This window comes from Suncus etruscus, chromosome 15, assembly GCF_024139225.1.
Source record: "Suncus etruscus isolate mSunEtr1 chromosome 15, mSunEtr1.pri.cur, whole genome shotgun sequence".
Taxonomy (NCBI): domain Eukaryota; kingdom Metazoa; phylum Chordata; class Mammalia; order Eulipotyphla; family Soricidae; genus Suncus; species Suncus etruscus.
In genome coordinates, this window is record NC_064862.1 from 59,246,693 (window position 1) to 59,271,232 (window position 24,540).

General features: G+C 47.3%; 1 protein-coding gene across 1 annotated transcript; it reads right to left on the minus strand.

Moving 5' to 3' along the window:
- Nucleotides 1-3,181: 3,181 nt before the first annotated feature.
- Nucleotides 3,182-10,883, minus strand: STX4 (syntaxin 4). The gene is made up of 11 exons (XM_049789205.1): nucleotides 10,598-10,883; nucleotides 10,322-10,423; nucleotides 10,105-10,204; nucleotides 9,908-9,982; nucleotides 9,408-9,478; nucleotides 7,802-7,910; nucleotides 7,655-7,731; nucleotides 4,688-4,825; nucleotides 3,676-3,786; nucleotides 3,504-3,599; nucleotides 3,182-3,412 (listed from the first exon to the last, which is right to left on the minus strand). Exons 1-10 carry the CDS (start codon nucleotides 10,625-10,627, stop codon nucleotides 3,522-3,524), a joined length of 891 nt encoding a protein of 296 aa, XP_049645162.1. The 5' UTR covers nucleotides 10,628-10,883; the 3' UTR covers nucleotides 3,182-3,412; nucleotides 3,504-3,521.
- Nucleotides 10,884-24,540: the final 13,657 nt, after the last annotated feature.

Here is a 24,540-nt window from a genome sequence, read left to right on the forward strand (position 1 = left end):
AGGGTATTTGCCTTACACACAACTGGCCTGGGTTTGATCCCCAGTACCCATAATGGTCCCCCAAATCTACAAGGTGTAAGCCAAAGCCATTAAGCACAACTGGGTATGACCCCAATAAAAAAGGGTAACCAGACTAATAGTACAATGGATAGGGCACTGGCCTTGCACATGGCCAATACTGGTTTGATCCCTAGGGATATAAACACCTCATACAGTATTCTGAGTCTATCAGGAAAGATCCATGAGCACAGAGCACAGGAGTAACCCCAGAAGACTGCCAGGCATGAATCAAAAGGCAGAAAAAAAAATAGAAAAGGAGGAGCCAGAGAGCTAGTACAGCAGGTAGGGTGCTTTGCCTTGTGATTAACCAATCTGGGGTAAATTCTGGATACCTCAGATGGTCCTCTCAGATTGCCAGAAATGGTCCCTGAGCACAGAACTAGAAGTGAGCCCTGAGCACAACTGGGTATGGCCCTCAAATAAAAAAACAACAGGGGCCAGAGCAATAGCACAGTGGTAGGACTTGCATGTGGCCAATCTAGGATGGACCTTGATTTGATCCCCCAGCATCTCATATGGTCCCCCGAGCCAGGAGTGATTTCTGAGCACATAGCCAGGAGTAACCCCTGCGCATCACCGGGTGTGACCCAAAACCGGAAAAGAAAGAAAGAAAGAAAGAAAGAAAGAAAGAAAGAAAGAAAGAAAGAAAGAAAGAAAGAAAGAAAGAAAGAAAGAAAGAGAAGAAAGAAAGAAAGAAAGAAAGAAAGAAAGAAAGAAAGAAAGAAAGAAAGAAAGAAAGAAAGAAAGAAAAGAAAGAAAGAAAGAAGAAAGAGAAAGAAGAAAGAAGAGAGAAAGAAGAAAGAAGAGAGAAAGAAAGAAGAGAAAGAAAGAAAGAAGAAAGAGGAAGAAAGAGAGGAAGAGAAAGAAAGAAGAAAGAAAGAAAGAAAGAAAGAAAAGAAGAAAGAAAGAAAGAAAGAAAGAAAGAAAGAAAGAAAGAAAGAAAGAAAGAAAAAGAAAGAGAAGAGAAAGAGAGAGAGAAAGAGGAAGAGAGAAGAGAGAGGAGAGAAAAGAGAGAAAGAAAGGAAAGAGAGAGAGAAAAGAGAGAGAGAAGAAAGAGAAAGAAAGAAAGAAGAAGAAAGAAAGAAAGAAAGAAAGAAGAAAGAAGAAAAGAAAAGAAAGAAAGAAAGAAAGAAAGAAAGAAAGAAAGAAAGAAAGAAAGAAAGAAAGAAAGAAGGAAAGAAAGAAAGAAAGAAAAAGAAAAAGAAAAAAGGCCCTAAAAAAAAGAAACAGCAATAAAAATGTAAAAACTAGAGAAATATTGGGTGTTAAGGCACTTCCCTTGTACATGGCCAACCTGGGTTTAATCCACAGCACAGCATATGGTACCCTAAGCACCATCTGGGGTAATCCCCAAGACCTGAGCACCACCAGAGGTGACTCAAAAACAGAAAAGCAAATTATGGCCAGGAGAGATAGCACAGCAGTAGGGCATTTACCATGCACATGACCAACCTGGGACAGACCTGGGTTCAATTCCTGGCATCCCATATTCCCTGAGCCTGCCAGGTGTGATATCTGAGCACAGAGTCTAGACTTGCAGTGGTCCTCAAACTATGGCCCGCAGACCACATATTGTATTTGTATCTGTTTTGTTTCTTCATTGCAAAATAAGATATATGCAGTGTGCATAAGAATCTGTTCATAAATTTTGTTTTTACTATAGTCAGACCCTCCAATGGTCTAAGGGACAGTGAATTGGCCCCCTGTTTAAAAAGTTTGAGGACCCCTGGGAGTAACCCCTGAGCACCCCTGGGTATGGCTCAAAAAACAAAATAAATAAATAAATAAGTATTGGAAAGGAAAATTAAAAACAACAGGGGTCAGGCTCCTCAGTGTAGATCTCCCCCAGGTATGATGCTCTCAGTCCCTGGCTTTCCAAGGTGAATTCTAATTTAAAAGGCATTGCTTAAGACTGATGAGCAGGGGCCAGAGAGATAGCATGAAGGTAAGGCGTTTGCCTTTCATGCAGGAGGTCATCGGTTCGAATCCCAGCGTCCCATATGGTCCCCCGTGTCTGCCAGGAGCAATTTCTGAGCCTGGAGCCAGGAATAACCCCTGAGCACTGCCTGGTGTGACCCCCCCCCCCCAAAAAAAAAAACCACACACACAAAAAAAAGACTGATGAGCATAGAACAGCAGAAAGTGCACTTGCCTTGTATATTGCAGGCCCAAGTTTGACTGCCATCACCATATAACATCTCTTAGGGCCAGCACATGACACAATCGGTAAGGCGTTTGCTTTGCATGAGCTAGCTTAGGACGGACTGTGGTTCAACCCCCCGGTGTCCCATATGGTCCCCTAAGCCAGGAGTAATTTCTGAGCATATAGCCAGGAGTAATCAGGTGTGGTCCAAAGAAGCAAAAACAAAAAACAGACATATACCGTCTCTTGAGCTCTGTCAGGAGTGATCCGTGAGTCAGAGCCAGGAGCAAACTAAGCACCAAACCAAACGGCACAACCTTTTCCTAGACACAGAGCCTGGCCTGCTGGGTTTTCCTCTGCTTGATAACTTCTTCCCTTAACCATTTCCTATAGCTGGCTCCTCAGAAAACAGTGCACTCAAATATGGTTTGTTCGAGACAGGCCCTCCCCGTCTACCACATTCATAGTAGTAGCTTCAAGAACTCTTCTTTTTTTTTTTGTGTGTGTGTGTGTGTGGTTTTGGGGGTCACACCCAGCAGTGCTCAGGGGTTATTCCTGGCTCCAGGCTCAGAAATTGCTCCTGGCAGGCATGGGGGACCATATGGGGCGCTGGGATTCGAACCGATAACCTTCTGCATGAAAGGCAAACGCCTTACCTCCATGGTATCTCTCCGGCCCCCAAGAACTCATCTTAATGCCTTTTCTTCTCGGGCTCAATAAGGCCCATTGATGCCACACACAGCTCTCACCTGGGTCATCTGGCCTGGCTGGCATGATTGTTTCAAGGGCAGGTATTCACAGAAGTCGCTCTCCAGGAACAGTAATGAACCTGCTGTGGAGTGATTGTTGCCCCTACCTTTCCATTCCTGTTGAAGAGCAGAAGGGCCATGCCAGTCCACTACAGTGCCTACAACAGCCTCCGCTCAGCCCATCTGGGTTGGGCAAGCCTCCCTTCCAGGAATACACATGTGCAGGGGAGTATCCAAGCTCTTTTTCTTTAATTTCTTACAAAACCACATGTCCCAGCCAAACAGGACATTGCAGGCACTTCCCTAGGCATTGTGATCCAAGCAGGGAGGCCCCCATGAGTGCATTGCTGCCCCTCTGCACAGGACCACTGTGAGACGGGGGTGCTGGCTGGAGGCTTTGTCCTACCCTCCCCAGCTGTGGGAGAGAAGGCAGACCCTGGGTCTCTGGAGTTCTCAGTGCCTGCAAGGGAAGGAATGAGAAGAGGGTCTGAGGGGAGTATAGGTTGGAGCTGGGGATGGGACAGGCCAGGGGACAGGCCAGAATATCTCACCAAGAATGAGTGACGCTCTCAGGTCAATGAGACAGCAATGACGACCACCAGAATGAGGACAGTGATGGACAGACAGATGGCAATCAACAGTTTCTTCTGTAGGAGAGAAGGAGGTCAGGGAAAGTTGGTGGGGAGCTGCCCAGAGGCACACAGGGGAGAGCAGGGAGCCCACCTTCCGTGCTTTCTGCTGGTTCTCCAGGGCTGTCTTGACATGTTCCTGCCCACGTTCCACATAGTCCTGTGAGCTCAGGATGTTCTTCTCAATCCGGTTGATCATCTCCCCCTACTCCGAGATGGGGGAAGTTCAGGAGGGGGGCCCAGAAGTCTTGCTGCCCACCCAAAGCTCCCAAAGACTAAAGGGCATTCCTGGGGCCAGAGTGATAGCACAGAGGTAAGGCATTTGCCTTGCACGAGGCCAACCCTGGATGAATTCCGGTTTGATTCCCAGCATCCCATATGGCCCCTGAGCCTTCCAGGAGTGACTTCTGAGCACAGAGCCAGTAGTAACCCTTAATCGCCCCTGGGTATAATCCAAAAACCAAAAATAAATAAATAAATAAATGGCATTCCTGATGGCAAACTTCACACCAAGGAAGTCCTGGAGGCACACTACGGCAAAAAATTCACCTTTAATCATCTGGTCCTTTCAGCCTGGATCCCACTCCTATGGTTCTTTCCATTTCAGAGGGTGAACTCTGCTCTCTTACCAAGCCCCCCAAAACCATGCCCTCTTCCAGTCCTGACCACAGAGGCTGAGAAACTCTCTCTCATCCTGTCTACCTTTGGCACTGCCAGGTTATGCTTTGCCAAAGGAAATCCCAACCCCATGACTGCCAGCTGCAGCACTGAGCCAGTCCCTCCAGGATGGGGCTGGAAGCTCCCTTCATCCTGTCTACCCCAGTACATAATGGAGGAGGCAGGCCCTGAAGGGGCAGCTATGACCAAATTTTAGAAGTGCTAAGGGTATATCAAAGGGGCTCATACCTGAAGGCTCAGTTTCGAGGACAGGGGATGCTGTGTTTGGTTAGAGGACAGGCCTCTGGAAATATGCAATTCTGGGGCCTGATTCTAAATGGGAAGGTATGGGTGTGGGTGATAAAACCTGGAGAGAAGCTAAGGGCTGATTGAGTTACAGCAGGGATGCTGACCCGATACAGACTGTGCCTGGTACCTGGGGTACCCACCTGCATTTCCACCTCAGTAGCTAGAAAAGTGAAGATCTCGTGGAGTTCCCGGATACTGCGCTCCAACTGCTGGATCTCACTGTGCCGGGCCGAGATCTCATTTAGGGCCTGCCGAGTGACCTGCGTGTCCTTCAGGATCTGTGGCAGACAGGAGCAAGGGCTACTTCACAAGCAGCAGGTCAGCAGTTCTGGGGAGCAGGGGAAGCCCTCAGGCTAGCCTGGGACAGGGCCCTGAGGAATAGCTCCAGAAGTACTGATGCCTTTTATCTGAAGAGGACACTTGGTAACTAAGCATTCACCTGACAAGAATACTTGAGTGAAACTCTAGTGAGGCTTAACTCTACCCAGATAAATAAACAAAAAAATGTGAAAAGAGCAGTGGGAGGGCAGGGAGACAGCATAGCTGTCTGGAGCACATGTTGCGTATCTATGAGACCTGGCACTACTGAACCGGGCCCTTATATTGCTGGTACTAACATGGACTCATCAGGTTTAAAATAATGGGTGACATATGTCTGAGAGGAGCTTCCTTCTTCCTTCCTTCCTGGGTCACATATGTCTGAGAAGAGCTTCCTTGAGCAAGACTGGAAAGTTCCATATTTTGTTTGTTTCTGTTTTGTTTTTTGGGTCACACCCAGAGGTGCTCAGGGGTTACTCCTGGCTCTGCACTCAGAAATCACCCCTGGCAGTCTTGGGGGACCATATGGGATGCTGGGATTCAAACCACCATCTGTCCTGGATTTGGCTGCGTGTAAGGCAAATGCCCTACCGTTGTGCTATCTCTCCAACCCCTTGTTTTGTTTTGTTTTTAAAGGAGGACACAGCTAGAGAGAAAATATAGGGGTTAAGGTGCTTGCCTTGCAGGGCTGGAGCGATAGCGCAGAGGTAGGGTGTTTATCTTGCATACAGCTGACCCAGGATGGTCCTGGGTTCAATCCCCAGTGTCCCATATGATCCCCGAGCCAGGAGCAATTTCTGTTTGTTTTTTTTTGGGGGGGGGTGTTGTTGTTTTTGTTTGTTTTAGTTTCTTGGGCCACACCTACTGATGCTCAGGGGTTACTTCTGGCTTTGTGCTCAGAAATCGCTCCTGGCTTGGGGGATCATATGGGATACTGGGGGATCAAACCATGGTCCATCCTAGGTTAGCACATGCAAGGCAAATGTCCTACTGCTTGTGCCACTGCTCCGACCCAGGAACGATTTTTGAGCGCATAGCTAGGAGTAACCCCTGAGTGTCACAGAGTGTGACCCCCCAGAAAACAAAAAGGGTGCTTGCCTTGCAACAGATGACCCGGGTTCAATTTATGTACTTCAAGGTTTCCTTAGCACAAATTGGAAGTAGCCAAAGCATCAGCAGGTGTGGTCCAAACATCCCCCCACAATGAAAATTTAAGGGCGGGCCCGGAGAGATAGCACAGCGGTGTTTGCCTTGCAAGCGGCCGATCCAGGACCTCAGGTGGTTGGTTCGAATCCCGGTGTCCCATATGGTCCCCCGTGCCTGCCAGGAGCTATTTCTGAGCAGACAGCCAGGAGTAACCCCTGAGCACCGCCGGGTGTGGCCCCCCAAAAAAAATAAAAAAAGAAAAAGAAAATTTAAGGGGGGGTGCAAGGATTAGTGCTTCCTTGTAAGCAAATGATGGCAAGTTCAAATCCCTAGGGTCACCATGTGACCTGAGCACCATCCTGGCAGCTCTGCTGTCTGTAAACTCTAGTATCCCAATTTCCAGCTGCACTGCAGCCAGGTGTGTGTCTGTGTGTCACAGAAGTGTTTGTAACTCCTGAGCACCACAACTAAAAGATGTGTGAGTGCCACAGCCAGGAAGGGCTGTGGCTCAGCGGTAGGTCATTTGCCTTGCACATAGCTGATTCAGGATGGACGGTGGTTCTAATCCTGACAGCCTATATGGTCCCCCGTGCCTGACAGGAATGGTTTCTGAGTGCAGCGCCAAGAGTAACCCGAGTGCTGACGCCACCGGATGTGATCCAAAAAATAAAAATAAAAACAAAAAAAGGAAGTGTGGCTGCTGGACAGCACCTGTGTGAGCTCCATAGCAACCATAGCAACCCAGAAGTGATCTTTGGTGAGCACCACAGCCCGGCATGTGTGTCTCCCAAGTCTCTCAAACAACAGCAACAATAAAGGGAAGGGAACTAAAAAAAAGAAAAAGAGAGAGAGAGAACTAGAGAGATGGTCCAGTGGGCTAAATGCACACACTGCACACTGGAGGCCTGGGTAGAATCCCCTACACCATATGGTATACTGCAGCACCTTGAGTACCCTCCAAATATAAAAATAAGAGTAAATCATAAGGGGCCGAATCAATAGCTCAATGTGTAGGGTGCTTGCCTTCAGCAACCTTGGCTCAATCACCAGCACCATATGGTCCCCCAAACCTTCCAGGTTCCTGAGTGCAGAGCCAGGAGGAACCCAAGTATTGGATGTCTTCTAAAAACCAACAAATGGGCCAGAGTGATAGCGCAGCGGTAAGGCATTTGATTACATGCAGCCAACCCAGGACAGACCTGGGTTCAATCCCCAGCTTCCCATATGGTCTCTTGAGCCTGCCAGGAGCAATTTCTGAGCACAGAGCTAGGAGTAACCCCTGAGCATCGCTGGGTGAAACCCATAAGCCAAAATAAATATATAAATAAAAGAAAAATGGGCTGGAGTGATAGCACAGTGGTAAGGCGTTTGCCTTGCACATGGCCAACACAGGACAGACCCCGTTTCAAATCTCTGCATCCCTTATGGTCCCCTGAACCTGCCAGGAGCAACTTCTGAGTGCAGAGCCAGGAGTAACTCCTGAGCACCACCAAGTGTGACCCAAAAACCTAAAAGAAAAACAAACAAACGAGTAACCCCTGAATATTACCAGTGTATGGCCCAAAACCAAAAACAAAACTAGAAAGGTCCCCCCTAGCTGTGAAAGTGTGGATCCAACACAAGAATGCTGGCTGTGGACTCACATTGGACACAAACACCTCGCTCTGTCCACTGTCCAGCATCTGCTCTAGTTCCTCTTCAGACACCATTCCAGCATTGGCTGTGGAAAAAACACCAGGTTCAGTACAAGATCAGCTTATCTGACCCGAGGGCTGGACACCAACACTCACTAATTTTCAGCTGCCTCCGGATGCGCTCCACATTCTTCTCTCGGTATTCAGACTGCAGCGCATTGCACTTGTTGATGAGCTCCACAAATTGCTGGGACAGGATCCCGTGCTATGGATGCAGAGGATAGGTTGGCACACCTCACTCCCTGCCTATCCTGGGCCTCAGTCTCTCATTGGACACAGCAAGTAAACAGCATGCATAGTTAAAAGTGCCCATTGCTAAACCACCTGGAAGGACTCTCCTGTTCTTTCCAAGGAAAAGTCAAAGCCTTTCCAGGCCTACAAGACCCTATATGGCCTACCCACCCCCATTTCCCCTCTCCATACCTCCTCCCAGATTCCTACCTTCCTCCCACCACAGTGGCCTTCCTACTTCCCTGCAAAGCACACCACCACCTCCTTTGGCTTAAACTGCTCATTGTCTACAAAGGCCTTAAGTCTCCCACACACAACAGGGGCTCAAGTAAGTTTTGAGCATTTGTTGAATACAAGTCTCACTGCTCAGGGGACAGACACAAATGCTTAGAGATTGTTCTGTTCCTCTGGGCCATTGACCTCCATAGGTTCCTCTAGAAATACCCTTTTACTCTCTTTCCTGATACTTAAATGTGCCCATTCTTTAAAAGTTCCTTCCGAAGGTCTAGAAAGATAGTATAGTGGGGTAGTATACTTGCTTTGCATGTAGCTAATCTGCTGGGTTCAATCTCCAGCACCCTACATGGGCCCTCAAGTCCCACCACAATAAGTCTTGAGCATTGCTGGGTGTAGCCACAAAACAATCAAAGAAAAAGGAGTTCCTTCACCTGAGACATCTCTGCTCTCCTGGTTTTAGCTGCAAGATGCCTAAACTGCTCCATCTTTAATCTGGCAATATTGCTGGGCTCTAGCAATTCAGAATTTCTAATTCTAATCTCTGAAAACTCCAAAGAAGATCTCACCAGGCACCCAGAGGCTTCTGGTCAGATCATATTGATTCAGTGACCTTCCACCCAGGGAAGTTCCGTTTCTTCTTGAATTCTGCTCACCAGGCAGAGGATGTCCCAGTCATGTGGGCAGGGAACTCCCTGTCATTTATGACTTCTCTTGCTTCTTCCCTAGGCAAAGCTATGAGCCACCAAATTCTCCCTAAGTAGTCTTTGTTACTTGTTCTTCATCTTGGCTACTGCAAAGACTGTCTCCACAGTCAAGTTCAGGTCATATTCCCATTGAGGACCGGATGTTATAGGAAGAAGCTAGGAGCTATGTTAGGAGTCAGAAAACCTGAGTTTTAGGCCTTGGGAGAGTCCATACTTTCTTTTATCCTATTTCCCCCATCTGGAAAATATTGGCCCTGAGAGGGTCAGAACAATAGCACAGTGGCAGGGCATTTGCCTTGCACGTGGCCTACCTGGAATGGACCCCAGGTTCAATTCCCAGCATCGGCATCCCCTGAGCCTGCCAGAAGTGATTTCTGAGCGCAGAGCCAGAAGTAACCCGAGCGCCACCAGGGGTGGTCCAAAATAAAAAAATAAAAAGATTGGTCCTGAGACCTCAGGACCCTTGTTTCTTCCTCTGCTATCTAATGATTTACAGAGCACCTGCTGCAATGATCTGGAAATAAACCTACTTGGGTTTTTCTCATTCTTGTGTTTATTGAGTTATAGTTCTCATCAGCTTCTTCCTTCGGTGGCTCAATGGCTGCAGAAAGATACAGGTAACTGGTGAGGGAAGGTGTTTAACTTGCAACTTTTGAAAATCATTTGAGGATCAAGATACAGGGTCAGAATTAGAACCCAGTCAGAAACAATAGGGAGGTGCTAACCTCCATAAGATTTTTCAAATATTTTGCAATATAGCAATGAATCCTCACAGGTCTGCAAAGCTTCCTAACAAAATGCTTACTTACTACACAGTGGATTGAAAGAATTATAGAAATAAATGGGTTCAATATAAATAAAGAGGAAGGCATGGATGTCACGATGTATTGGTAGCCAAGTAAGGAACTCTAGACCTAGGTTTGCTTTATGACCTGAATAAATCCTGGCTCTCTCTGGGCATATGCTTACCAAACAAACCAGCAATTGGACAAAAACAGAGGGAATAATCTCTGAGGTCGAGAGAGCTTACCCTTCAGCTGTGTGCGAACCTCATTCCCCAGCTGTTTGATTTCTTCGCGCAGATTTTGCAGGTCCTGTTTCATACCTGCCCAAGAGAAGACTCCCAAACATCAGGCACTACCCACTGTCTAGTCCCTGGCCAACACAGGTGTTAGGGAACTACAATCCCCACAATCCCTCGGGCCGAGCACCCAGGGTTCCACTCACTCTCCTCGGGAAGGGGTGTGGCCATGATGGTTATCTGCTGCTTCTCCAACTCCTGGACTTTATTCTCCAGCTTGATGATAGTCTGCCGGATTGCCCGGACCTGAAGGAGGAGACCGAAAGGAGACTGAAGGAGATGCGGAAGTACTCTAGACTGAGCCGCTTTCGACTCCTTCCATGCAGTCCCCTCATGAATCCGCACCATGAACCCCAAACTTACCTTCTGGAAGAACACATCGTCTGGGTTCCCCAGCCCCGCAGTGCCCGAGTTGAGCACCAGCGCCACGCGCTCCGTGTCCTCATCGTCCGAGCTGTCAAGTCCCTGCAAGGGCCAGGGTCGTTAGCATCCTCACTTGCCTGCTCTCCTCCATCCCCAAGGGACCACAGGCTTCCGGCTTTTGCCTCCAGGCCTCTTCGGCCCATCCCTCTCCGAGAGGAACACTTGATGCCTGTAGCCCAGCAAGACCCCACCCATCGCAGCTGCCCGGCTTCTCACCTGCCTCAGCTCAGAGGTCCTGTCACGCATGGCGGCGGCTCCCGCTCCTTCTCCTTCTCCTCGGTCCCCGAGCCTGGAGGGCCTCTAGATGCTAACTTGGGGACCCTGTACCCTACTTAGAGCCTGACACTTCCTTCCCTCGGCCCTCGCTCTGCTGACTCCTATCAGCCCGGATCACAAGTTTCAGAGGTTATATTCCCAAGCACCATCCACAATCGAGGGAAAGAAAGGCTTGCAGCGGCTTTAGGGGACCCCAAGGTTCCACAAGTTGCAATTCCCTTTGCTTGCCCCCCTCCCGTTCCCTGGGCCTCGGCCCCGCCCCCTTCTGGGATGCCTCTGCGCATGCGCACAGGCCCGCGTCGCTTCCCCCTCCCAGCGCAGGCTAAGGCGGAGATCGGAAGTTGTGGCGCCCCGAACGGAAGCGAACCTGCCAGGAAGTGAAAGCCCGCCCCGGGGCCGGAAGTATAGCGCCTCCGACCGGAAGTCTCGTTGCCCACGGGGGTGTGAGTGCGTCATGGGTACGTAAGCCGAAAAGCCCTGCATCGCAGATCACCCCATCGCGCAAGCCCGTGTCACGTGACCCGCAGGCCCAGCTCGCGACCGCGGAACGTGACGCTTCGGCTGTCACGTGTTTCGTTCGACTCCGTCAATTCCATATCTGGAGCAACCTTCTGCCTTTGACGTCCCGAGCTCCGCCCCTCCAGGACTACATACACACCCCATCCCACCTCCCGCCTCGGGGAGGGGACGCTGTAGTTAGCTCCTCTGGAGAGCGTGGCTGGACCCTTGCTGAACTGGGCTTTAAGAGAGGCTTTGGTGGGCCCGGAGCGATGGCGCAGCGGTAGGGCGTTTGCCTTGCACGCAGCTGCCCAGGACGGACCTGGGTTCGATCCCCCGGCATCCCATATGGTCCCCCCGAGCCAGGAGTGATTCCTGACCCCATACCCAGGAGTAACCCCTGAGCGTCACCGGGTGAGGCCCAAAAAAACAAATTTAAAAAAGGGGGGGGGTCTGGAAGGGAAGATCTAGGACCCAGGGAAGTGGGACAGATTGATTGATGACTTCTGGTTTGGGGCTGTCAGCATCATGGGACCTTGAAATTCAGGGGCGATGTACTTCTGGCTTCAGAGAATTGCAGGCTTTTGTGGGCAGACACACGGGGGTGGGAAATGACCTCACTGAAGCTGCTTTGCTCCTGCTCCTGCGCAATCTTGCGGTGCAGCCTCCGACAGGTGGGCGGCTTGCGCAGTCCTGCCTTGCAGCCGTGGGATCACTAGCTGACGGCTCAGGTTGAGAAAAGTGTCTATTGTGTCTGGAGTCCCGAGGGCAGAAGTGACCGCTTTCACCTGTGTCTGCCTTCCAGCTCCTACCCATGAAGGCAGATCTGTCAGATCTGTCGGGCATGACTGCTCAGAATCCTCAGCGTGGAGTTCAGTACCTATCATGGGTTTTCAGTAAGAAAATTGAGAATTTGATTCTTTCATGCCTATGGAGACAAAGCTCATGGTTTCCTTGCCGCTTGCAAGGCCACTTCTTTCTTTCTTTTTTTTTTTATTATTTTTTTGTTTGTTTGTTTTGTTTGGGCCACACCTGGCGGTGCTCAGGGGTTATTCCTGGCTATCTGCTCAGAAATAGCTCCTGGCAGGCACAGGGGACCATATGGGACACCGGAATTCGAACCAACTACCCTTGGTCCTGGGTCGGCTGCTTGCAAGGCAAACGCCGCTGTGCTATCTCTCCGGGCCCCCCTCTCCCTCCATTTTATAAGAGACCCCAAAGATCCTAGAATGGTCCTGGAATGTGGATCAGGTTTCATGCGCCCTCAGTTCAGAGAGCTGCTTTGTTTTGTTTGGGGGCCACACCCGGAAATGCTGAGGGGTTTACTCCTGGTTCTGCGCTCAAAAATCACTCCTGGCAGGTTTGGGGGACCACACGGGATGCCGGGGATCGAACTCGCATTGACCTCATGCAAGGCAAATGCCCTATCCACTATGCTAGCTTTCCATTCCTATAGAATTGCTTTTGTTGATGATGACGTTCTTTGGGGGGGGGACCCCCATACCCAGCAGTGCTGGAAGAAACTCCCTGCTCTTTGCCAAGAGGTGACTCCTAGAGATGCTCAGGGCACTATGAGGTGCTGGAATAGACCTGATCTAGATGCAAAGCAAGTGCTCAGCCCACAGAGCTATCCATTCAGCCATCTTTCTGGGGAGCCTCTAGGAAGAGAAAAAATGGCCCCGCTGTGTTCTGGTAATAAGATCCATATCCCAGTCCTAGAACTACTGAAAACTTGTGAATGTAACTTCTTGTTTCGGGCCCCCAAAAGAGCAAGTTAATTTCTGTGTCTTACTTCCCTCATTGAAAATGGGAATGGGGTCATAACTATTGCTCAGTAGTCTACAACACATGACTTACCCGCAGGAGATTCAGTTTTGATCCCTGGCACAACATACGGCCCCCTTAATCCTGCTGGGGTTACTTCTGAGCATCACTGGGAGTGTCCCCAAAACTATTGGAATAAAAATAATTATAATATTCCAGAGAGATAATACAGCAACACAACACAATACAACACAAGTTCAATCCCAGCATTCTTTATAGTCTAAGCATAGAGCCAAGGGTAAGCCCAGAGCATTGCTGGATATGGCCTAAAAATCAAAGTAATAATAACAATAATTATATGAAGCACATTGTTGCTAAGTGAAATGATAAATGTTGAGTGACTAATACCTAGGGCAGAATAAGTGCTATAAGATATGTAATATATAAAATATGTAATTTATTATAACATGGTGATGATAAGTGGACTCTAAGGGTATCAACAGCCTGAAGGTCAGCCAGGAAAGCCACTCACTATTTGCCAAGTGTCCTTTCTCCTTTCCATCTCCTGAGTCCCACTGTGCAGCAAGCAGGTACTAGGCTGGCAACCTTGCTACTCCTGTACATCTGTCATATTTCCACTTGGGTCTGGCACAGTGTAGATTGTGCCCATTTATTTTATGTCTTTTTTGTCTTCTTTCTACTCCACTAGGAGGTGAGCTCTGTGAGAACAGGGTTTTTTCTCCTGCCTCATTCACTGCTGTACCTCCAGTGCCAGAAATAATAACAGAATAATAATAATAATAATAATAACAACAATAACAGAAAGTTGATCCATAAATATTTAGGAGCAATATTCTGTCATCTTTATTGGATGGATCTGTGAAGGAAAAGAGCAAGAAGAGGATCCGGTGAGGTGGCGCTAGAGGTAAGGTGTCTGCCTTGCAAGCGCTAGCCAAGGAAGGACCGCGGTTTGATCCCCCAGCATCCCATATGGTCCCCCCAAGCCAGGGGCAATTTCTGACCGCTTAGCCAGGAGTAACTCCTGAGCATCAAATAGGTGTGGCCGGAAAAAAAAAATAGCAAGAAGAGCGGCTGGAGAGATAGTACAGTGGGTAAGGTGCTTACCTTAAACACTGCTAACTTGGATTCAATTCCTGGCACCCTATATGGTCCCCTGAGCACTGCCGAGAGTGATGCCTGAGTACAGAGCCAAGGAATAAGCCCTGAATACCTCCAAATGTGGCCCCAAACCCAAAAACATTTAAGAAGGAATCAGAAGATACTTTATTGCAAGATTAAGTCTTGTGACTTAAAAACTAAACCTTGACACAAATGAGTTTCTTTGAGATCAACAATACTACAACACTGTTTAAACTTGGAGGAGAGTTTATAAACCTGCTATTTTTTTTTTTTTTTTTTTTGGTTTTTGGGCCACACCCTGTGACGCTCAGAAGTTGCTTCTGGCTTCTTGGGGGACCATATGGGACGCTGGGGGATCGAACCGCGGTCTGTCCTAGGCTAGCGCAGGCAAGGCAGGCACCTTACCTCCAGCGCCACCGCCCAGCCCCTAAACCTGCTATTTTTCATTGACTAGACCAAACTATTTTCCCACTAACCCAGGTTCTATGCCTAGCATCCTTATGATTCCCTGAATCTGCCAAGAGTGATTCCTGAGCACAGAATCAGAAGTAATCCCTGAGTACCACCGGGTGTGGCCCACCCAAAAAAACAAAAAATATTTGTGAGAATTTCTATTTTTGTTTTGTTGTTTTTTATGTTTGTTTGTTTTGGGGCCATACCCGGCGGTGCTCAGGGGTTACTCCTGGCTAACTGCTCAGAAATAGCTCCTGGCAGGCACGGGGGACCATATGGGACGCTGGGATTCGAACCAACCACCTTAGGTGCTGGATCGGCTACTTGCAAGGGAAACACCGCAGTGCTATCTCTCCAGCCCTGAGAATTTCTATTAAATGAAGCCTAAAGGGTTGAAAAAAATGTCTCAAAGGGCTAGATGCATGCTTTGCATGTAGGAGGCTAGATGCATTCTTTGCATGTAGGAGTCCCTGAGGACTGCCAGAAACACAGCTTGAATATGGGGCCACTGATCATGCAGGGGATGTCCCCCAAAAAAAGGCACAGAGAAGAAATAAAGGAAGATTGAAGTTCAACATATAGAATCTTTTATTTATGGTTGTTATTATTTTGCACTGCTGGAGAAGCAAAGCCAATATTCTTCCATTGAGCTATATCCTTGACTATGGTAATTTTGGGGTTTTAGGGTCACATCTGGAAGTTCTTTTTTTTTTTTTTTGGTTTTTGGGCCACACCCGGTAACGCTCAGGGGTTACTCCTGGCTATGTGCTCAGAAGTCGCTCCTGGCTTGGGGGACCATATGGGACACCGGGGGATTGAACCGCGGTCCGTCCAAGGCTAGCGCAGGCAAGGCAGGTACCTTACCTTTAGCGCCACCGCCCGGCCCCACATCTGGAAGTTCTTAAGGCTTACTCTTGGCTGTGTGCTTAGAGATCATTTCTTATTTTTATTTTATTTTATTTCTTTTTTTGGTTTTTGGGCCACACCTGGCAGTGCTCAGGAGTTACTCCTGGCTGTCTGCTCAGAAATAGCTCCTGGCAGGCACGGGGGACCATATGGGACACCGGGATTCGAACCAACCACCTTTGGTCCTGGATCGGCTGCTTGCAAGGCAAACACTGCTGTGCTATCTCTCCCGGCCCTAAAGATAATTTCTGGCAGGCTCAGAGATACTGTAGATTGGATCTGACTCCTGACAGGTTTGGGGGACCATATGGGATGTCGGGGATAGAACCTGAATCGGTTGCATGCAAGGCAAATGCCCAACCTGCTGTGTTACCACTCCATCTCCCCTCCCAATAAAACTTCTTTTCTTTTTTTTTTTTTTTGGGTTTTTTTGGCCACACCCATTTGATGCTCAGGGGTTCCTCCTGGCCAAGCGCTCAGAAATTGCCCCTGGCTTGGGGGGACCATATGGGACACCGGGGAATCGAACCACGGTCCTCCCTTGGCTAGCGCTTGCAAGGCAAGACACCTTACCTCTAGCACCACCTCACCGGCCCCCAAACTTAGTTTTCAATAGTTCTTGTGAAAATAAGTTTTATAGGGGCTGGTGAGGTGGCACTAGAGGTAAGGTGTCTGTCTTGCAAGCGCTAGCCAAGGAAGGACCGTGGTTCGATTCCCCGGTGTCCCATATGGTCCCCCCAAGCCAGGGGCAATTTCTGAGCGCTTGGCCAGGAGGAACCCCTGAGCATCAAATGGGTGTGGCCAAAAAAAAAAAAAGAAAAAAAAAGAAAACTGTTTGCTGTTTAGGTTATTTGAATGTTTTTTGTTAACACAAGACTGAAGAGATAGTACAGGAGATAAATCCCTTCCCTTTCGTGGCTGCAAACCTGGTTCAAATCCGAAGCACCATATATGGTCCCCTGAGACCACCAGTTTAGGATCCCAAAACTTTTGGGTTATTTTTTTTTGGGGGGGGGGCCACACCAGGTGATGCTCAGGGGTTACTCCTGGCTATGCACTCAGAAATCGCTCCTGGCTTGGGGGACTATATGGGACACTGGGGGATCAAACCGTGGTCCATCCTAGGCTAGCGTAAGCAAGGCAGACAGACGCCTTACTGCTTGCTCCACCACTTCGGTCCCAGAACCCCAAAGCTTTATTTTAAATTTTTAATAAAAATAATATTTAAGGGATCAGAGTCATAGCATACTTGCCTCACTCACAGTTTCAATCCCTGGCACTCCCTACAAATTACTTACTGAAGTAGTGGCAGCCACCCGAAGAGAGAAGATGAAGATGACCTCTCTTACACTTCGCTGGGTTGAGCCACTACTCCCATGAGGCATTTAATTCCTGGTTTCTTCATATCAGTGACTTCAGGGTTTCAAAGGGGTAAGAAATTGCTCAGAAATTGCCCAACATCAATTCTATAATATTTATTTAATCAAAGCAATTCACAAGTCCATATAAACCAATAGCAAAGGGAATCTTAATTTACCATATCTTTTTTTGGGGGGGGAGGGGCACACCCGGTGCCTGGCTATGTGCTCAGAAATTGCTCCTGGCTTGGGGGACCATATAGGACACTGGAGGATCTAATGGCAGTCCGTCCTGGGTCAGCTGCGTGCAAGGCAAATGCCCTACTGCTGCACTATCACTCCAGCCCTAATTTACCATATCATATATACAGATGAAGTGGCAAATATTAATTTATTTATTGGATATTATTCTCTATATATCAGAAATTTGCCTGTCTGCAGATCAACAAAGAATTAATGAAGACATTCAGTATGTATGAGAGTACTTCCAGATATACTGATGTTGGTTGACTATTAAGGTGTAGAATGAGTGCATTGTACTCTATTGAATGAGAAAGAGTATGTATTAGGACTAGAAGCACAGAATGACAGCGGTGGAGGATCTGGGGCAACTTGGGGTTGTGAATTGTATACATCAAAATCATAAATAGCAACACTAACCATGGAACAAACTAAAACTAGAGTGTGTCTGTGTGTTTCTTGCGTCCTTATAAAGAAATCCTGAGGGGCTGGAGAGATAGCATGGAGGTAAGGCGTTTGCCTTACATGCAGAAGGTCGGTGGTTCGAATCCGGGCATCCCATATGGTCCCCTGAGCCTGCCAGGAGTGATTTCTGAGCGTAGAGCCAGGAGGAACCCCTGAGCGCTGCCGGGTGTGACTCAAACCCCAACTCTCACCAAAAAAAGAAATCCTGAAATGCTACATAATAAACTAATAAGGATGATTACCTACAGCTGGTTCACAAGAAAAGGTGATGAGAACATTGTTTTAGTGTAAATTTTTCGGTTTTTTTGTTTTGTTTTGTTTTTGGATCATACCCAGCAGCGCTCAGGGATTCCTCCTGGCTCTATGCTCAGAAATCGCTTCTGGCAGGCTCGGGGGACCATCAGGGATGCTGGGATTCAAACCATCATCCTTCTGCATGCAAGGCAAATGCCCTACATCCATGCTATCTCTCCGGTCCCTACTTTTCATATGTTTTAACCTTGTGAAAATTATTTAAGTAATTATATAAAAAACAGTAAATGGAACCTTTGAATAATTTTAGAAAAGAAGTATATTCGTCAATTCTAACTACTATAACAAGGGGGCTGGAGAGATACCATGAAGGTAGAGTGTTTGCCTTGCATGCAGGACAGTGGTTCAAATACCGGCATCCCATATGGTCCCCCGAGCCTGCCAGGGACGATTTCTGAGCGCAGAGCCAGGAGTAACCCCTGAGCACTACCGAGGGTGACCCAAAAAAACAAAACAAAACAAAAAAATCCACTATAACAAAAAAAAAAAAAAACAAAACAAAACTGGAGAGGGGGCTTGGATAGCAGACATTCATTTGTCAGTCCTGGAGAGAGACCATGGTGCCAACAGATTGGATTTTTGGAGTAGACTCTCTTCATGGTTTTCAGGTGGCACCTATGAAAACATAACAGACAGAAGAAAAGCGCTCTAAACAGGTCGAGAGATAGCACAGTGGGTAGGGCTTTTGCCTTGCATGCAATTGACCCACATCAGGTTAGAACCCTGACATCATCTATGGACCCCCAAGTGTGCCAGGAGTCATTTCTGAATGTAGAGCTAGGAGTAATCCTGAATGCCACTGAGTGTGTCTCCAAAAGAAAAGAAAAGAAAATTATTTGGGGCTGGAGAGATAGCATGGAGGTAAGGCGTTTGCCTTTCTATGCAAGAGGTCATCGGTTCGAATCCCAGCGTCCCATATGGTCCCCCGTGCCTGCCAGGAGCAATTTCTGAGCATGGAGCCAGGAGTAACCCCTGAGCACTGCCGGGTGTGACCCAAAAACCACAAAAAAAAAATTATTTAAGACTTGTTCCTTTTATTTTAGGGGACCAAACCTGGCAGTATTAAGGGATCACACCTGGCAAATCCAGGGCACCGTGTAGGAGGCTGGGGTTTGCTCCTGTGTCAATTTTGTGCAAGAAATGCACTTTAGGGCCTGGAGAGATAGCACAGCGGCGTTTGCCTTGCAAGCAGCCGATCCAGGACCAAAGGTGGTTGGTTCGAATCCCGGTGTCCCATATGGTCCCCCGTGCCTGCCAGGAGCTATTTCTGAGCAGACAGCCAGGAGTAACCCCTGAGCACCGCCGGGTGTGGCCCAAAAAAAAAAAAAAAAAAAGAAATGCACTTTAGCCACTGTACTCTCTCTGCCCTGGTTTATTTCATTTCTTACCATATTTCATTGCATAATTATTGCCACTGCAATATCATCACATACTGGTTTTACAGTCCAAACAATCAGAGGATAGGGCACTTACCTTGCACATGACTGATCCTGGTTTTATTTATTTATTTATTTATTTATTTATTTATTTATTTATTTATTTTTGTTTTTGGGCCACACCCGGCAGTGCTCAGGGGTTACTCCTGGCTGTCTGCTCAGAAATAGCTCCTGGCAGGCACGGGGGACCATATGGGACACCGGGATTCGAACCAACCACCTTTGGTCCTGGATCGGCTGCTTGCAAGGCAAACGCCGCTGTGCTATCTCTCCGGGCCCTGATCCTGGTTTTAGCCCTAGCATTCATCACCTATGGCCAGAAATGATTTTTTTTGTTCGTTTGTTTTTTGTTTTTGGTCACACCCAGAGGTGCTCAGGGATTACTCCTGGCTCTGTGCTCAGAAATCTCTCCTGGCAGGCTCAGAGAACCATATGAGATGCCAGGATTCCAAACACCAACCTTCTGCATGCAAGGCAAATGCCTTATCTCTCCATGCTATCTCTCCGACCCCAGAAGTGATTTTTTTTTTTTTTGCCAGAAGTGATTCTTGCATGCACAGCAAGGAGTAACCTCTAATTACCATTGGGTGTAGTTCAAAAAATAATAAAAATTGGTTGACTTTTTTTTTTTGGTTGATGACTTTTTAACCCCTCCCCACCCCACCTGCCAGTTTATAACCATTTGAAAAAAGATCCATATGGGCCCGGAGAGATAGCACAGTGTCATTTGCCTTGCAAGCAGCCGATCCAGGACCAAAGGTGGTTGGTTCGAATCCCCATGTCCCATATGGTCCCCCGTGCCTGCCAGGAGCTATTTCTGAGCAGACAGCCAGGAGTAACCCCTGAGCACTGCCAGGTGTGACCCAAAAACAAATAAATATATAAAGTGGCTTTTGGTGGCCATGTATGAGACCACCACAAATGACTGGCACAATACCAGGACTACATGTGAAATCCCAACCACATCACAGACAGCATTTGAATCTTTATTATAGTTATCTGACAATTGGAGGTGGAACACTTTGAAGAAAAAATACCTTATTTTGGCTGGAGAAATAGCATGTAGGTAGAGTGTTTGCCTTGCATGCAGAAGGATAGTAGTTCGAATCCCGAGATCCCATGTGGTCCCCGTGACTGCCAGGAGTGATTTCTGAGCCCAGAGCCAGGAGTAACCCCTGACTACTGCTGGGTGTGACCCCTCCCCACCCAAAAAAAAATCCCTTACTTTATTTGCACAAAGATAAAATAAGGGTTGACAGTAGGCCTAGTTGGGTGAAGTGAAGTGGGAGATTTAGGAATCATCCTGGTCCTGCACTGCAGATCTAGACATGGGGATGGAATAGACACCAATAGTCTATCCAACTCCTGCAGATGAGAAGGGATGGGAAGCAAGAAGAAGGGGAGGAGGATCTCTTTTTTTTTTTTTTTTTTTTTTTTTGGTTTTTGGGCCACACCCTGTGACGCTCAGGGGTTACTCCTGGCTATGCGCTCAGAAGTTGCTCCTGGCTTCTTGGGGGACCATATGGGACGCCGGGGGATCGAACCGCGGTCCGTCCTAGGCTAGTGCAGGCAAGGCAGGCACCTTACCTCCAGCGCCACCGCCCGGCCCCAGGAGGATCTCTTGATCTGGTTATATAAAGAGAAGTAACTTGGCTAGAAGAAGAGAAACAAGGGGCTGGAGAGATAGCATGGAGGTATGGCATTTGCCTTTCATGCAGAAGGATGGTGGTTCAAATCCCAACATCCCATATGGGTCCTCTGAGCCTTCCAGGAGCGATTTCTGAGCGTGGAGCCAGGAGTAATCCCTGAGTGCTGCTGGGTGTGACCCAAAGACCAAAAAGAAAAAAAAAGAAAAAGAGAAAATAATATTCTATTGTATCTTTTTGTTTGTTTGTTTGTTTTCAGGCCACACCCATTTGATGCTCAGGGGTTACTCCTGGCTAAGCGCTCAGAAATTGCCCCTGGCTTGGGGGGACCATATGGGATGCCGGGGGATCAAACCGCGGTCGTGGTCCTTCCTTGGCTAGCGCTGGCAAGGCAGACACCTTACCTCTAGTGCCACCTCACTGGCCCCTATTCTATTGTATCTTAGAATAAATCACTGTGGGCCCAGAGAGATAGCACAGTGGCGTTTGCCTTGCAAGCAGCCGATCCAGGACCAAAGGTGGTTGGTTCGAATCCACATGTCCCATATGGTCCCCCGTGCCTGCCAGGAGCTATTTCTGAGCAGACAGCCAGGAGTAACCCCTGAGCACTGCCAGGTGTGGCCCCCCCCCCAAAAAAAAAAGAATAAATCACTGTTACAAATTATAGCAACAATTAAGTATATTAAATCATCAGTTATAGGGAGCCAGAGCAATAGTACAAAGAATAAGGTGCTTACCTTGCAGATGGCTGGAGTGGATTTGATTTCCCAGCATCCTATATGTTCCCTTAAGCCCACAAGAAGTGAACTTTGAGTATAAAGCAGGAGTAAACCCTTAGGACAGTTGGGCCCCTAAAACAAACAAAAGCCAAAAATTATCCCCAAAGGAGCTGGAGCAATAGCAAAACAGATAGGGCTTTTGTCTTGCACATGGCCAACCTGTGTTTGATCCCTGTCATCCCATAAGGTCCCCCAAACACTGCCAGGATTGACAGGATTGAGTGCAGAGTAAGGAGTAACATCTGAGTACCACCAAGTGTGGTCCAAAAACAAACAAAAAACACCCCCACATCAGTTACAGAACACCCAAGTAAATCTTTATTTCCTGGCTTATATTTTTATTGAGGGGACTTTAGAATACACATAGTAGTGCTCAAGGCTAACAATCCTGGGAGTGTTTGGGGATTATATGTGGTACCAGGAATTGAACCTAGATTGGTCACATGCATGGTAAGTGTGCAATCACACCAATCCATTTCCTGAGGGTTTTTTTGGGGGGGAAGAGGACCACAAGTGTTGCTCAGGGGTTACTTCCTGGCTCTACACTCAGGAATTGCTCATAGTGATGCTTGGCGGACCATATGGGATGCTGGGGATCCAAACCAGGTAGGCTATATGCAAAGCAAAAGCTCTAATCATTGTACTATCACTCTGGCCCAGTTGACTTTTTTTTTCTTCCTTTTTTTTAGACTTTTTTATTTTATTTTATTTTATTTTTGGTTTTTGGGTCACACCCGGCAGCGCTCAGGGGTCACTCCTGGCTCTACTCTCAGAAATCGCTCCTGGCAGGCTCAGGGGACCATATGGGATGCCAGGATTCGAACCACCGTCCTTTTGCATGCAAGGCAAATGACTTATCTCCATGCTATCTCTCTAGCCCTAGACTTATTTGTTTTTAAATTTCCCTTTGATTCCCTCTTTGCTGTTGTTGTGATGACTGATGGTTACACAAGCCTTGTTGCAGTACTCAGACACACATGACTGATATGTGGTAGAGATCACATGCTTTGTGGAGGAGCTGGGAGGTCACCAGGACAAAGCTCAGTGTGTGGGGTGGCACAGGAATCAAACTCACTACTAAATACTTGCAAGGCAGCTGTTTTTGGTATTAGACAATGCCCAGACCCTCACATATATAATTTAAAAACATTTTAAACTGGGACCGGAGAGATAGCATGGAGGTGGGATGTTTGCCTTGCATGCAGAAGAATGGTGGTTTGGATCCTGGCATCCCATATAGTCCCCCGAGCCTGCCAGGAGCGATTTCTGAGCATAGAGCCAGGAATAACCCTTGAGCGCTGCCGAGTGTGACCCAAAAAAACAAACAAACAAAAAAGAGAACGTGTTAAACAATTTCAACAGAAATTGTTTTTAATTTTCACAGAAAAAATCAAATGTGGTCAGAGAGATAGTTCACAACAACCAAAATGTAGAAACAACCCACATATACAAATGGATGTATATGTATACATATGTATATGCACACTATGGTACATATACATAATGGAATAATACTTGGCTCTAAGAAAAGATTAAATCATGCAATTTGTCATATGTGGATGAAACTAGAGATCATACTGAATGGAATCAGCCAGAAGGGGAGAAACAGCTCTGATATGTGAGATCTAAACTAGTAGGTGAGAGTACAATGGGTAAGATGCTTGCCTTGCATTGACTGATTCAAATTTGATCCTGGCATCCCACATGGTTCCCTAGAGCCCGTTAGGAGTAATTCCTGAGCATACTCATGAGTAACCACTGGGCACTAATGTGTGTGGCCCTAAAACCAAAAATAAAATAAAGTAAAATAAAGGAGCGGTAAAGATATGGGATGCATGCTGGGAACAGGGGTGAAGGGAGGACAACACTGGTGGTGTTGTCACTATTCACTGTCACTATGTACCTTAAATTTAACTATGAAAGACTTGTAATTCACATTGGTTACAATAAAAATTATTGAAACATAAAATAAAGGGGCCAGAGCGATGGCACAAGCGGTATTTGCCTTGCATGCATTGACCTAGGATGGACCGTGGTTGGATCCCCCAGCGTCCCACATGGTCTCCCAAGCCAGGAGCGATTTCTGAGTGCAGAGCCAGGAGTAAGCCCTGAGCATCATCGGATGTGGCCCCCCAAACAAAGCAAGTAAAAAAACCAAAACACAAGGGGCTGGCGAGATAGCATGGAGGTAAAGTATTTGTCTTGAATGCAGTAGGTCGGTGGTTCGAATCCCGGCACCCCATATGGTCTTCCATGCTTTCTAGGGACGATTTCTGAGCATAAAGCCAGGAGTAACCCCTGAGCACTGCTGGGTGTGACCCAAAAAAAACCAAAAAACAAAAAAACAAAAACAAAATAAAAACAAAACACTTATAATTATCATCAAAAAATGAAAATAAAACATAAAAACACATTAAAGGGGCTGAAGGCTGAAGTGATAGCACAGCCATAGGGCGTTTTTGCCTTGCATGTTGCTGAGCCAGGATGGACCCGGCTTCTATCCCTGGCATCCCATATAGTCTCCTGAGCCTTCCAGGAGTAATTTCTGAGCACAGAGCTAAGAGTAACTCCTGAGTGCCACCTGGTGAGGTCCCAAAACTGGAAGGAATAAAAACAAAACATTAAAAACAGCTGTAGATAGCTCAGACATTAGGAGACCAGTTTACATGGTGGAGACCAGCATCTAATCCCTGGCACTGTTCCCTGGCAAAGAACACGAGACATGACCCAAAACCTAAAGACAAACATGTCCATATGCTGTCCTTTATACAAGAAAAATTTTAAATTAACTGAAAGACATTAAAGAAGTCCTAAACTAATGGACAGAGAAGCATTGTAAATATGGTAAAAAGATTCTCTACTCTAAGGACATCGGTTCTCCCAAAA